This window comes from Rhinopithecus roxellana, chromosome 17, assembly GCF_007565055.1.
Source record: "Rhinopithecus roxellana isolate Shanxi Qingling chromosome 17, ASM756505v1, whole genome shotgun sequence".
Classification (NCBI taxonomy): Eukaryota; Metazoa; Chordata; class Mammalia; order Primates; family Cercopithecidae; genus Rhinopithecus; species Rhinopithecus roxellana.
The window spans coordinates 184,531-197,991 of NC_044565.1; the positions used below are offsets into that span (position 1 = coordinate 184,531).

At 44.3% G+C, this 13,461-nt stretch overlaps 1 protein-coding gene across 1 annotated transcript in view; it reads right to left on the reverse strand.

The window, feature by feature from the left end:
- Nucleotides 1-800: 800 nt before the first annotated feature.
- EXD1 (exonuclease 3'-5' domain containing 1) overlaps nucleotides 801-13,461 on the reverse strand; it is a 46,477-nt gene continuing 33,816 nt past the window's right edge. Inside the window, exons 10-12 of the mRNA XM_010369041.2 lie at nucleotides 10,111-10,254; nucleotides 8,677-8,868; nucleotides 801-2,683 (exon numbers count right to left, since the gene is read on the reverse strand). Coding sequence (XP_010367343.2) covers nucleotides 2,021-2,683; nucleotides 8,677-8,868; nucleotides 10,111-10,254 — 999 coding nt within the window. The 3' untranslated portion in view covers nucleotides 801-2,020. The remainder of the gene's footprint in view (nucleotides 2,684-8,676; nucleotides 8,869-10,110; nucleotides 10,255-13,461) is intronic.

Below are 13,461 nucleotides of genomic sequence, written 5' to 3' on the forward strand. Positions count from 1 at the left end.
TCCCGAGTAGCTGGGACTACAGGCGCCCGCCACTTCGCCCGGCTAGTTTTTGTATTTTTTTTTTTTTAGTAGAGACGGGGTTTCACCGCGTTAGCCAGGATGGTCTCGATCTCCCGACCTCGTGATCCGCCCGTCTCGGCCTCCCAAAGTGCTGGGATTACAGGCTTGAGCCACCGCGCCCGGCCCGTGACTTTCTAAACTAAGTATAAGGTGAGACAAAGCAACTGCAGGGCTGAACCGACTGCCCTTAGGCCTGCCTTAATCCTAAACTCAGATTAGATCTGGGTTCCGGAGTTTGGAAAGGCATAGCAATTCTCTCAGTGGCACTCAGAATCAACTAGTGCAGACAAGGATGTTCCTGATCTTACATTGTTCCTAAGTGCAAAAAGAATAAGAGTTGAGGCCGGGCGCGGTGGCTCAAGCCTGTAATCCCAGCACTTTGGGAGGCCGAGACGGGCAGATCACGAGGTCAGCAGATCAAGACCATCCTGGCTAACCCGGTGAAACCCCGTCTCTACTAAAAAAAACTACAAAAAACTAGCCGGGCGAGGTGGCGGGCGCCTGTAGTCCCAGCTACCCGGGAGGCTGAGGCAGGAGAATGGCGTGAACCTGGGAGGCGGAGCTTGCAGTGAGCTGAGATCCGGCCACAGCACTCCAGCCTGGGTGACAGAGCAAGACTCCGTCTCAAAAAAAAAAAAAGAATAAGAGTTGAATCACAGATTTATAAACTGGACTCTGGACCTAGAAATCCAGACATTTCTTTCCACCCTGACCCAATTAAGAAAAGTGAGAGATTGTTCTTTTTAAGTAGAATACGCCAAAACAGGTTTATTGGTTATTTTACACAAAAGAATGTGAGCAATTTGCAAGCATTCAATACTTTAAAAGGCTCAATACAAGCTGCCTTCCTTTCACCCTAAGAAAGTATACTAACTCCAGGCAAATAGAATGGAGTCAGACTTCAAGTTTATACAACAGTCAGACTAAAAAGAAACCCAGGGTTCCTGCTTTGTTAGGAAAATGGACAAAACCAGCTAAAAGTAAAGGAAATAAAAACAAATTAAAATAAAGATAATGGCTGGGCACGGTGATTCATACCTGTCATCCCAGCACTTTGGAAGGCCAAGGTGGGTGGACCACGAGGTCAGTCAGGAGTTGGAGACCAGCCTGGCCAACATGGTAAAACCCTGTCTCTACTAAAAATACAAAAATTAACCGGGCGTGGTGGCGGGCACCTGTAATCCCAGCTACTGGGGGTCTGAGGCAGGAGAATCACTTGAACCCAGGAGGCGGAGGTTGCAGTGAGCAGAGATCATACCACTGCACTCCAGCCTGGGCGACAGAGCGAGACTCCATCAAAAAATAAATAAATAAATAAAACAAAAATTAAATTATTGATTCATATAATATTAACTATTTGCCTAAGAGACAGACAAAACATACAACATTCAAACATAAAGTTAATAATATATTTTAAAAAGGAAAAAAGTGGCTACTCCAGGCACACTGCCTATGATGTAGCCCTGCTCCACAAGGAGCGGTAAAAATAAATAAATAAATAAAACAAATAAATAAATAAAAAAGAAAAAAGTACTGGTAAAATTATCAGGTACCAATTTTTAAAATGGATCATTAATAGTTTTACCAGCTCCCTTCAAAGGAATCTGAAAGTCAAGAAGCAAAACAAAATTTGAAAATGATGGAGTCTTCCTGACACTAAGCCCAAGATTTTTCCTTTCTTCAAATCCTCTAAACCCAAATTATGAGAAATAACGCACTCTGGTCACTGAGAACATTTCTACACAGTGACATAATCAGAAATTATACTTCTTCCATCATTTAACTTATTCATTCTCATTCTCTGCATACCAGCAACACAGGAGTAAGCAAGAGGATATAATTTTCCCCTGTGACTGAAGCATTACTAAATTTACAACATGAGGAACGTGGGCACTGTGGAAGGCCCTGATGGCAAAGGAAATAAGCCACCTGCATGGCCTTAAGAACAAACTGCACATCTCTAAGGCAGAGTTAGAAAAGGATTTATCCAGGAATCAATCTTCTCCAAGCCTGGACAAGGAGGGAGTGTGGAAAGCACAGCATCTCTTATAGGATAAAAGGTGTCACTTGGAGACACTCTGGTTTCCTGAGGAAAGGAAGACATTGAAACAGCCTGTTTTGTGCATTTTAAATCTTCCTTGTTTTCCACCATCAATAACTGTTCTATCTCCTCTTTCAAAGATAAACTTGCCTGCAACTCATGTTTGGGTGTCATAAAGTGTTCTTTCTGAGTTATTCTCTGGTCCTCTGACCCCTTTGACTCAGAGCAAATGAGTTTGTTACTGGAATCCTCACTGGTTTCCCCTTCCTCTATGGGAGGCAGATGCTGAGGCTTTGTAGCTTGTTTATTCAAAGATTCTTCTTTCAGTAAATTCACATCCCCATGAAAGTCTTGAGATGTAAAACTTGGAGCTTTATCTATCCTAAAATTTTTACCAAATAAGAAGCCTTTGACTTTCTCCTCTTTCCCTGCTGTCTCTATCACTAATTTCTTTGGCTGTAGCACTGTCCTTATTAGGAGTCCCTGTGCATTCACCCTGTATTCTCTTGCAGCTTTCTCCCTGCGCTGCTTCTGGAAGTCCTTGAGTTGAAGCAGTTCCTCTGGCAGCTCCATACATGTACGCTAAGAAGAGAAAGCAAACACAAGTTTATTATAACTAAACTTCTGAATTTGGTACTTAAAATCACTTCTTTTTTTTTGTTTGTTTGTTTTTTGTTTTTTTTTTGAGACGGAGTCTCGCTCTGTCGCCCGGGCTGGAGTGCAGTGGCCAGATCTCAGCTCACTGCAAGCTCTGCCTCCCTAGGTTCACGCCATTCTCCTGCCTCAGCCTCCCGAGTAGCTGGGACTACAGGCGCCCGCCATCTCGCCCGGCTAGTTTTTTTGTATTTTTTTTAGTAGAGACGGGGTTTCACAGTGTTAGCCAGGATGTTCTCGATCTCCTGACCTCGTGATCCGCCCGTCTCGGCCTCCCAAAGTGCTGGGATTACAGGCTTGAGCCACCGCGCCCGGCCTTTTTTTTTTTTTTTTTTGAGACAGAGTGTCACTCTGTCACCAGACTGGAGTGCAGTGGGGTGATCTCAGCTCACGGCCACCTCTGATTCCCTGGTTCAAGCAATTCTCCTGCCTCAGCTTCTCAAGCAGCTAGGATTAGAGGCATGCGCCACCCTGCCCAGGTCATTTTTTTTTTTTTTGAGACGGAGTCTCCCTCTGTTGCCCAGGCTGAAGTGCACTGGTGAGATCTGGGCTCACTGCAAGATACGCCTCCTGGGTTCAGGCCATTCTCCTGCCTCAGCCTTCCAAGTAGCTGGGACTATAGGCGCCTGCCACCACGCCCAGCTAATTTTTTTTTTTTTTTTTTAGTAGAGACGGGGTTTCACTGCATTAGCCAGGATGGTCTCGATCTCCTGACCTCGTGATCCACCTGGCCTCCCAAAGTGCTGGGATTACAGGCGTGAGCCGCCGCACCCAGCCATGCCCAGGTAAATTTTGTATTTTAGTAGAGATGGGGTTTCACCATGTTAGCCAGGATGGTCTCCATCTCCTGACCTCATGATCAGCCGGCCTGCCTTGGCCTCCCAAAATGCTGGGATTACAGTCGCGAGCCGCCGTGCCTGGCCTGAAATCACTTCTGTTGTACCAAATGGTAATTGGTAAATGAGAGTCTATTCAAATGTGTTCATATAGCACCCTCTGGTGTCTTCAATTATAGTAGTATCATTTTTCCAGTAATTTCAATATTTTGTAAAGGGAATGAATCCATAGGGCTGTGTGTCTGTTTGTGTGTGCATGCATGTAAAAAGATTATACAGAAAAAGTTAGTCTCCCTTCCAACCTGGCCTCAGCTGTCTTACCAGGTACATCTTCTTAGAGCAGTTTCTTGTGTTATCTCCCAAAGATAGTCTACCTGATCATATACATATATTTTTTTCATTGGATTACATTTTTATTTTCCTACAAATTTTTATTTTGTTAACTCTTTCAGGTTTTGGGGAGTTTTTTTTTTTTTTTAGACAGTGTCTTGCTCTGTTGCCTAGGCTGGAGTGCAATGGTGCAATCATGGCTCACTGTAACCTCTAACTCCTGGCCTTTAGTGATCCTCCTGCCTCAGCCTCCTGAGTAGCTGGAAGCACAGGTGCATGCCACCACACCTTGCTAATTTTTGTGTGTTTTTTTTTTTTTTTTTTTTTTTGAGACAGGGCCTTGTTCTGTCACCCAGGCTGAAGTACAGTGGTGTGATCATGGTTTACTGCAATCTCCACCTCCTGGGCTCAAGCAATCCTCCCACCTCAGCCTCCACCACTCAGAGTAGCTGGAACTTCAGGTGTGTGCCACCACGCCTGGCTAATTTTTAATTTTTTTGTAGAGACAGGGTTTCACTACGCTGGCCAGGCTGGTCTTGAACCCCTGGGCTCAAGCGATCCTCCCACCTCAGTGCTGGGATTATAGGCATGAGCCACCACACCTGGCCTCCGATTATATTTTTTTAGCTGCTTATATGGATATCAAAAAGCTAGTAATTATTACACTTGTACCCAGGCACTTTATAAATTGGCTTGTTTGTGGTAGTCTTTTTCAGTTGTTCCTTTTCAGTTTTTAGTTGTATAACTGGCAAGTCATAATTCCGATTCCTTTTTTCGATTTTCGTAGCTCACATTTTATTTTCTAATTTCACTGGCTAATAGCTTCAAAAATGCTAAAATAGTGGTGAGAGTCACAATTTTTGTACTATTCCTGATATTAGTGTTCTCAAACAAATGTGTAGTCTTCTCTCTTGAGATACTTTCCATATCTATGGGTTCTGCATCCATGGATTCAACCAATTGTAGATTCCAATAGTCAGGAAAAAGTGGCTCACACCTGTAATCCCAGCACTTTGGGAGGCTGAGGTGGGCGGATCACTTGAGGTCAGGAGTTCCAGACCAGCCTGACCAACATGGCCAAATCCCATCTCTACTAAAAATACAAAAATTAGCTGAGCGTGGTAGCACATGCTTGTAATCTCAGCTACTCAGGAGGCTGAGGGAGGAGAATCACTTGAACTCAGGAGGTGGAGGTTGTAATGAGCCAAGACTATACCACTGCACTCCAGCCTGGGTGACAGAGCAAGACTCTGTCTCAAAAAAAAAGGATGGCTGCATTTGAAATAATTATGTACAAACTTGTTTTTTCATTTCATTATTCCCTAAACAATGCAATATGACAACTATTTACATAGCATTTACATTGTATTAGCTATTATAAGTAATCTAAGAATGATTTAAAGTATAGGGGAAGATATGATAGTGAAAAACGAAAAAATGCTGCTGTACTTTTCCATATAACCTATACATATCCTCCCCTATACTTTAAATCATCCTTACATTTCATATAAGGGACATACATTTCATCCATACATTTCTTTCTTTTTTTTTAGGAGATGGAGTTTTGCTCTTGTCACCCAGGCTGGAGTACAATGGTGCATTCTTGGCTCACTGCAACCTCCACCTCCTGGGTTCAAGCGATTCTCCTACCTCAGCCTCCCGAGTAGCTGGGATTACAGGCATGCACCACCATGCCCAGCTAGTTTTTGTATTATTAGTAGAGACAGGGTTTCACCATGTTGGCCAGTCTGTTCTCAAACTCCCGTGCTCAAGGTATCTGCCCGCCTTGGCCTCCCAAAGTGCTGGGATTACAGGCGTGAGCCACCACGCCCGGCTCATCCATATGTTCATATAATCATCCTTACATTTCACATAAGGGACTTGAGCATCATGGGTTTTGGAATCCACGGGGGATCCTGGAACCAATCCCCCACAGATACTGAGAGATGACTGTATATGTTTTATTGGGTTAGGAAAGTTACCATCTATTCCAACTGTGACCAATAATGCATGTAGAATATTACAATTTTTCAGCATTTATAAGATAATCATAAGACTTTCTTGGCTCTACTGAAATGGAGAATCTTGTCACACTGAACCTTGCTTACAACTAGAATCCAGTGACACATTAAAAATAATAACATATATAGGGTTCATATAAAAAATGCTAGTATTAGGCTGGGCGCAGTGGCTCACGCCTGTAATCCTAGCATCTTGGATGGCCAAGGAGGGTGGATCATCTGAGGTCAGGAGTTCGAGACCAGTCTGACCAACATGGAGAAACCCCATCTCTACTAAAAATACAAAATTAGCCAGGCGTGGTAGCGCATGCCTGTAATCCCAGCTACTCGGGAGGCTGAGGCAGGAGAATCACTTGAACCCAGGAGGCGGAGGTTGTAGTAAGCCGCTATCATGCCACTGCACTCCAGCCTGGGCAACAAGAGCAAAACCCCATCTCAAAACAAAGAAAAAAAAAAAAGCTATCATTTTAAGATTTTATATCAATATTCATAAGTAAGATTGGTTTATAGCGGCAACTGGCAAACTTTTCCTGTAAAGGACAAAACAGCAAATATTTTAGGCTTTGTGAGCCAGAGTCTCATAACTACTTCTACTACTTTTTTTTCTAAACAATCGTTTAAAAATATAAAATTTGTTCTTAGCTCATGAGCTGGAGAAAAGAGTCTGCAGGCCAGATTTGGCCAGCAGGCTACAGTTTGCCAAATCCTGGTCTATAGTCTCCCTCCCCTCCTCCTCCTCCCTCTCCCTTTCCCTCCCCCTCCCCTCACCCCTCTCTTCCTCCCTCTCCCTCTTCCTCCCCCTCCCCTTCTCTCCCTTCCTCCCCCTCCCCTTTCCCCCTCCACTCTCCTCCCCTCCCCTCCCCTTCCCTTTCCTCTCATTTATTTTCTTTTCTTTTTCAGACAGTGTTTCTGCTGGTCACCCAGGCTGGAGTGCAGCGGCAGAATTTCGGCTCACTGCAACCCCCACCTCCTGGGTTCAAACGATTCTCCTGCCTCAGTCTCCCAAGTAGCTGGGACTACAGGTGCCCACGACCATGCCCAGCTAATTTTTGTATTTTTTGTAGAGATGGGGTTTCACCACGTTTGCCAGGCTTATTTCAAACTCTTGACCTCAGGTGATCATCAGCCTTGGCCTCCCAAAGTGCTGGGATTACAGGCGTGAGCCACCGAAGCCGGCCCCGGCCCTTTTTTTTTGAGACGATCATTGTTAATATTCATAGTATGCTTGAAAAATGATTGCAATTTTCAGTTTAATAGTTTAAGCTTTTCCTTTTTTTTCTTTTCTTTTCTTTTCTTTTTTTTTTGAGACAGAGTCTTGCTCTGTCACCCAGGCTGGAATACAGTGGTGTGATCTCAGCTCACTGCAACCTCCACCTCCCGGGTTCAAGCTGTTCTCCTGCCTCAGCCTCCCGAGTAGCTGGGATTACAGGCATGTGGCACCACACCTGGTTCATTTTTTGTATTTTTAGTAGAGATGGGATTTCATCATGTTGGCCAGGCTGGTCTCAAACTCCTGACCTCAGACCTATAGTTTTTTATATCTCTCTGCTGCATAAGAATAAATATGGGTGGCCGGGCGCGGTGGCTCATGCCTGTAATCTCAGCACTTTGGGAGGCAGAGGTGGGCAGATCACAAGGTCAGGAGATTGAGCCCACGGTGAAACCCCATCTCTACTAAAAAATACAAAAAAAAAAAAAAAAATTAGGTAGGCGCGGTGGTGGGCACCTGTAGTCCCAGCTACTTGGGAGGCTGAGACAGGAAAATGGCTGAACCCGGGAGGCAGAGCTTGCAGTGAGCCAAGATTGTGCCACTGCACTCCAGCCTGGGCGACAGAGCAAGACTCCATCTCAAAAAAAAAAAAAAGAATAAATATGGAGGCCAGGCATGGTGGCTTATGCCTGTAATCCCAGCACTTTGGGGGGCCGAGGCAGGCTAATCACCTAAGGTCAGGAGTTCAAGACCAGTCTGGCCAACATGGTAAAACCCTGTCTCTACTAAACATACAAAAATTAGCCGGGCATGGTGGCAGGTGCCTGTAATCCTAGCTACTCAGGAGGCTGAGGCAGGAGAATTCCTTGAACCCGGGAGGCTGAGGCTACAGTGAGCTGAGATCATACCACTGCATTCCAGGCTGGGTGACAGAGCGAGACTGCATCTCAAAAAATAAAAATAGGCTGGGTGTGGTGGCTCACACCTGTAATCCCAGCACTTTGGGAGGCCAAGGTGGGCGTATCACAAGGTCAGGAGTTTGAGAACAGCCTGGCCAACATGGTGAAACCCTGTCTCTACTAAAAATACAAAACTTAGCCAGGCGTGGTGGCAGGTGCCTGTAATCCCAGCTACTCAGGAGGCTGAGGCAGGAGAATTGCTGGAACCCAAGAGGTGGAGTTTTCAGTGAGCTGAGATCACGTCATTGTACTCCAGCCTGGGTGACAGAGTGAGACTCCGTCTCAAAAAAATAAATAAATAAAATAAAATAAAATAAAATAAAATAAAAACATGGAAATATTAAACTTACCCATTCGTAGACAGAAATATTTCCTAGAAACCTAACTTAATATTATAAAAAGTTGAGGGAATGGATCATGCCCAAGCTGTTGCCCCTTCAAGAGTATTTATCACCAAGTTGACCCCATAAAAACTATTGCAGCTATGAAGAAAGGGTGTCACTGTGTCTGCCTTCCTTGAGAAGAAGGCAGAAAGGAGGTCCTGAAGACAGACAGCTGCACCTACCTCGGTGCCTCCAAGCCGGTCTGCAGACCCTTCGCGATACATGTTTAGGTAACCATCCACCAGGGTGGTTAGGTCAGACATCATCTCATCTAGGAGTGCCAAGCGAAGGGGTAACAGGTAGGTAGCTTCCAGGGCCAAAATTTTCAGTAGAGAGGGTGACACAGGTCGGATGAACCATACTTCTGGATTTTCCTGGAGACAATAAAACAGTTTCCGCTGAATAGTAAGCAAAATTTTAAAGAAAATAACTGTTTAAGGCCAGGCGCAGTGGCTCATGCCTGTAATCCCAGCACTTTGGGAGTCTGAGATGGGTGGATCACAAGGTCAAGACATAGAGACCATCCTGGCTAACATGGTGAAACTCCATCTCTACTAAAAATGCAAAAATTAGCCAGGTGTGGTGGCGCGTGCCTGTAGTCTCAGCTACTCAGGAGGCTGAGACAGGAGAATCGCTTTAACCTGGGAGGCAGAGGTTGCCGTGAGCTGAGATCGCCCCACGGCACTCCAGCCTGGTGACAGAGTGAGACTCAAGAAAAGAACTGTTTAAAGTGCTGCTTAATTTAAGACACTGTTGTTTTCTTCTACTTTCACACTTTGATAGCCTTTGAGCATACACGTGCTTTGCACACATACCCCTACATTACCAGTGTGTGTGTAACAGGGAAAGAGAGGAGTAGAGGTTGGTCAATCAAGACTTCTCAAAGCCAGAGGCAGCAAACTTGATAATGTGAACGGAACTGCAGCCAATACAATTAGGCCCTAAGTTTGGCATGCAAGGATGTCAGAAGCTAAAGAAAATTTACTTTACTTTGGGAGAAATAACTAGGGTGATTTTTGTTCCATTGCCTTGATCCAAATTCTCACAAAAATTTCCCCCTTGTCCCAGCTAGAAAATTTATTTAAAAGTGCTTATTTGATTTATTTATTTATTGTTTTTTGAGACGGAGTCTCACTGTGTTGCCCAGGCTGGAGTGCAGTGGCACGATCTCAGCTCACTGCAATGTCCGCTGCCTCCGCCCCCAACTCCTGCCTCAGCCTCCCGAGTGGCTGAGATTACAGATGCCTGCCACCATGCCCAGTTAATTTTTGTATTTTTAGTAGAGATGAGATTTCACCATGTTAGTCAGGCTGGTCTTGAACTCCTGACCTCAGGTGATCCGCCCACCTCAGCCTCCCAAAGTGCTGGGATTACAGGCGTGAGCCACTGAGCCCGGCCTAAGAGTGCTTTTTAATTGATAGCCAGCAAATCTGGATCCTGGCTTTTATCCACTTGAGACCAGATATAAACTGTTCCCATTTGGCACAGTTAAGATTTTGGCAATGTTCATATGATTACATGGCAGCTGTCATTTTTCTGTATAACAGGCTGATAATACCGCTCAGAAAACACTTGAAAAAAAGATAATGTCATACACGACATCCTTTAACACTCACCTGAATCAGTTTTTGTCTCTTTTCTAGAAAGGAGAGATATTTAGGGGCTACTTTAAGGTGTTTAATTAAAGTCTCCTGCAAAGTAGTGATGCAGTTTGGAAGATAGCCACCCGTTTCCATGGAAAACTGAAGTACATCTGCTACCTGTGGTATTTTAAAAAGACAGAGTAGTTGAATATATACAGAGAGCTATCTCATGCCAGAAATATATTTAGAGAAATGTCTAAATAACATTTTCCCCAAGGACCCACACAATAGACCATGTCATCAGGAAATTTAAAGTTGTTCAGTCAACTTATTCTGAAAAATGGGGGGAAAAAAACCAGAATAAAAGCTCAATTTCTTTTTTTTTTCTTTTTTTTTTTTTTTTTTTTGAGGTGGAGTCTTGCTCTGTCACCCAGGCTGGAGTGCAGTGGTGTGATCTCAGCTCACTGCAACCCCCACCTTCCAGGTTTAAGTGATTTTCCTGCCTCAGCTTCCCAAGTAGCTGGGACTACAGGTGCAAGCTATGACGCCTGGCTAATTTTCAACTTTTTTTTTTAGAGGCAGGGTCTTGCTATGTTGTCCAGGCTGGAGTGCAGTGGCTATTCACAGGCAGGATTCCACTACTGATGAGCACAGGGGTTCTGACCTGTTCCATGTCTGACCTGGGCTCGTTCACCCTTACTTAGGCAACCTGGTGGTTTTCCCTGCTCCTGGGAGGTCACCACATTGATGCCAATCTTAGTACAGGCATCCAATCAGCACAGCGCCCTACAGTACAAAACTCCTTAGCTCAAGCAATCCTCCCACCTCAGCCTCCATAGTAACCATGACTACAGGTACAAGCCATCACACCCAGCAACCCAACTTTACTGTGTTCTTATCTACTTTCTTTTTTCTTTTCCTGAGACGGGTCTTCCTCTGTCGCTCAGAGCCGGAATGCAATGGTGCGATCTCAGCTCACTGCAACCTCCACCTCCTGGATTCAAGCAATTATCCTGCCTCAGCCTCCTGAGTAGCTGTGATTACAGGTGTACGCCACCATGCCTGGATAATTTTTGTATTTTTACCAGGGTTTCACCATGTTGGCCAGGATAGTCTCGATCTCTTGACCTTGTGATCCGCCCACCTTGGGTTCCCAAAGTCTTGGGATTACAGGCATGAACTACTGTGCCAGGCCTTTTTTTTTTTTTTTCTTTTTTGATATAGGGTCTTGCTCTATCTCCCAGGATGGAGTACGATGCCACAATTATGGCTCATTGCAGCCTCAATCTTCCAGGTTCAAGGGATCCTCCCACCTCAGCCTCCAAGTAGCTAGGACTACAGGCACATCCCACTATGCCTGGCTAGTATTCTTAAAATTTTTTGTAGAGACAGGGTCTCGCTACATTGTTCAGGCTGATCTCAAATTCCTGGGCTCAAGCAATCCTCCTGTCTCCGCCTCCCAAAGTCTTGGGATTACAGGCGTGAGCCACTGCACCTAATGTTTTATTTTTTTCTCCTTGTTGTATAATACCTGCCTGCCTTATGGTTGTTTATTAGTCTTTGTTACCCTTTAGGGAATGAAGAAAGGAAGATAAAATTCAAGAATTATTTTTAGTGGGCTGAGAATGCATTCCTATAGTCCCAGCGAGTTGGGAGCTGAACCAGGAGGATCTCTTGAGCTCAGGAGTTTGGGGCCAGCATGGGCAACATAGTGAGACTCTGTTTCTGGGGGGAAAACAAATGGGCCTGGCATGTTGGCTCACACCTGTAATTCCAGCACTTTGGGAAGCCAAGGCTAGAGGACTGTTTGAGGTCGGGAGTTCAAGACCAGCCTGGACAACATAGAGAGATCCCATACATTAAAACCAAATCAAAAATCAGCCAGGCATGGTGGTGTGTGCCTGTAGTCCCAGCTACTTGGGAGGCTGAAGTAGGAGGACAGCTTGAGCCCAGGACTTTGAGGCCACACTAGCAGAGAGCTATGATCATGCCACTGCACTCCAGCCTGGGCAACAGAGCCAGACCTTGTCTCAAAAAAAAAAAAAAAAAAAAAAAAATTACTTTTATTATCTACTGGTAACCAGGAAAATTTTATAAGAAAACCTAATAAAATAAATAATTAAAAGTATTTATCTATGTGTGGTAGGCTGGCCAACGGCCCCCAAAGATAACTACTTCACAAGCAGTGGAACCTGTGAATGTTATCTTACATGCAAACGGGACTTTGCAGCTGGGATTAAGTTAAGGATTTTGAAATGAGATTATCCTGAATTACCCAGGTAGTCCCTAAATGGAATGACAAGTGATTTTTTTTTTTTTTTTTTTTTTTGTGGCACAGAGTCTTGCTCTGTCACCCAGGCTGGAGTGCAGTGGTGCGATCTCGGCTCACTGCAAGCTCTGCTTCCTGGGTTCACACCATTCTCCTGCCTCAGCCTTCCGAGTAGCTGGAACTACAGGCGCCCGCCACCACCACGACTGGTTTTTTGTATTTTTAGTAGAGATGAGGTTTCACCGTGTTAGCCAGGATGGTCTCGATCTCCTGAACTCATGATCCACCCGCCTTGGCCTCCCAAAGTGCTGGGACTACAGGCGTGAGCCACTGTGCCCGGCCTGACAAGTGATTTTTTTTAAGAGTGAGGCAGAAGGAGATTTTACTACAGTCAGAGGAGAAGGTGATGTGATGATGGAAGCAGGGATTACAGTGATGCACTTCAAAAATGGAGGAAGGGGCTACAAGCCAAGGAATACAAGTGGCCACTAGAAGCTGAAAAAGGCAAGAAAACTCACTCTCTTCAGAAGAGCCTCTAGAATAAACCAGCCCTGCAAGACACCTTGACTTTAGCCTAGTGAAAATGATTCAAGATTTCTGACCCCTAAAACAATAAAATAATAAATTTGCATTGTTTTGAGCCACTAAATTTGTGGTGATTTGTCACAGCAGCAATAAGAAACTAATACACTGTTATAGAAAAACAAATTAGTGAAAATTCTGCTTCTTGGACTATGTAATTCTGAAAAGAAAAACATGAACAGATATGCCAAGGTCTTCATTAGACAATATGTATAAGATCTAATCAAGAAGCCTAATGTCCTCAAGGAAACAAACAGCAATTACATTAGATTTTGGAGTAAGCATAAAAGCAATCCCTACTAAGTGAAACATCCTGAAAGAAGGCACAAAGGAACAGGTAAGTGAGAAATGGCAGCAAATTCATTATGAGTAGATACATAAACAGAAAAAGTGAACCAAATATAGTAACATAAAATTGAACTTTTAGAGATTGCTGCTCAAAAATAATTGGCCAACTCATTAGTTCAATTTCTCTCCAAAGGCTCTAAGCTTGTATAATCAAGATTTCCCTTTCCTGTCATTAACCTAAAAGA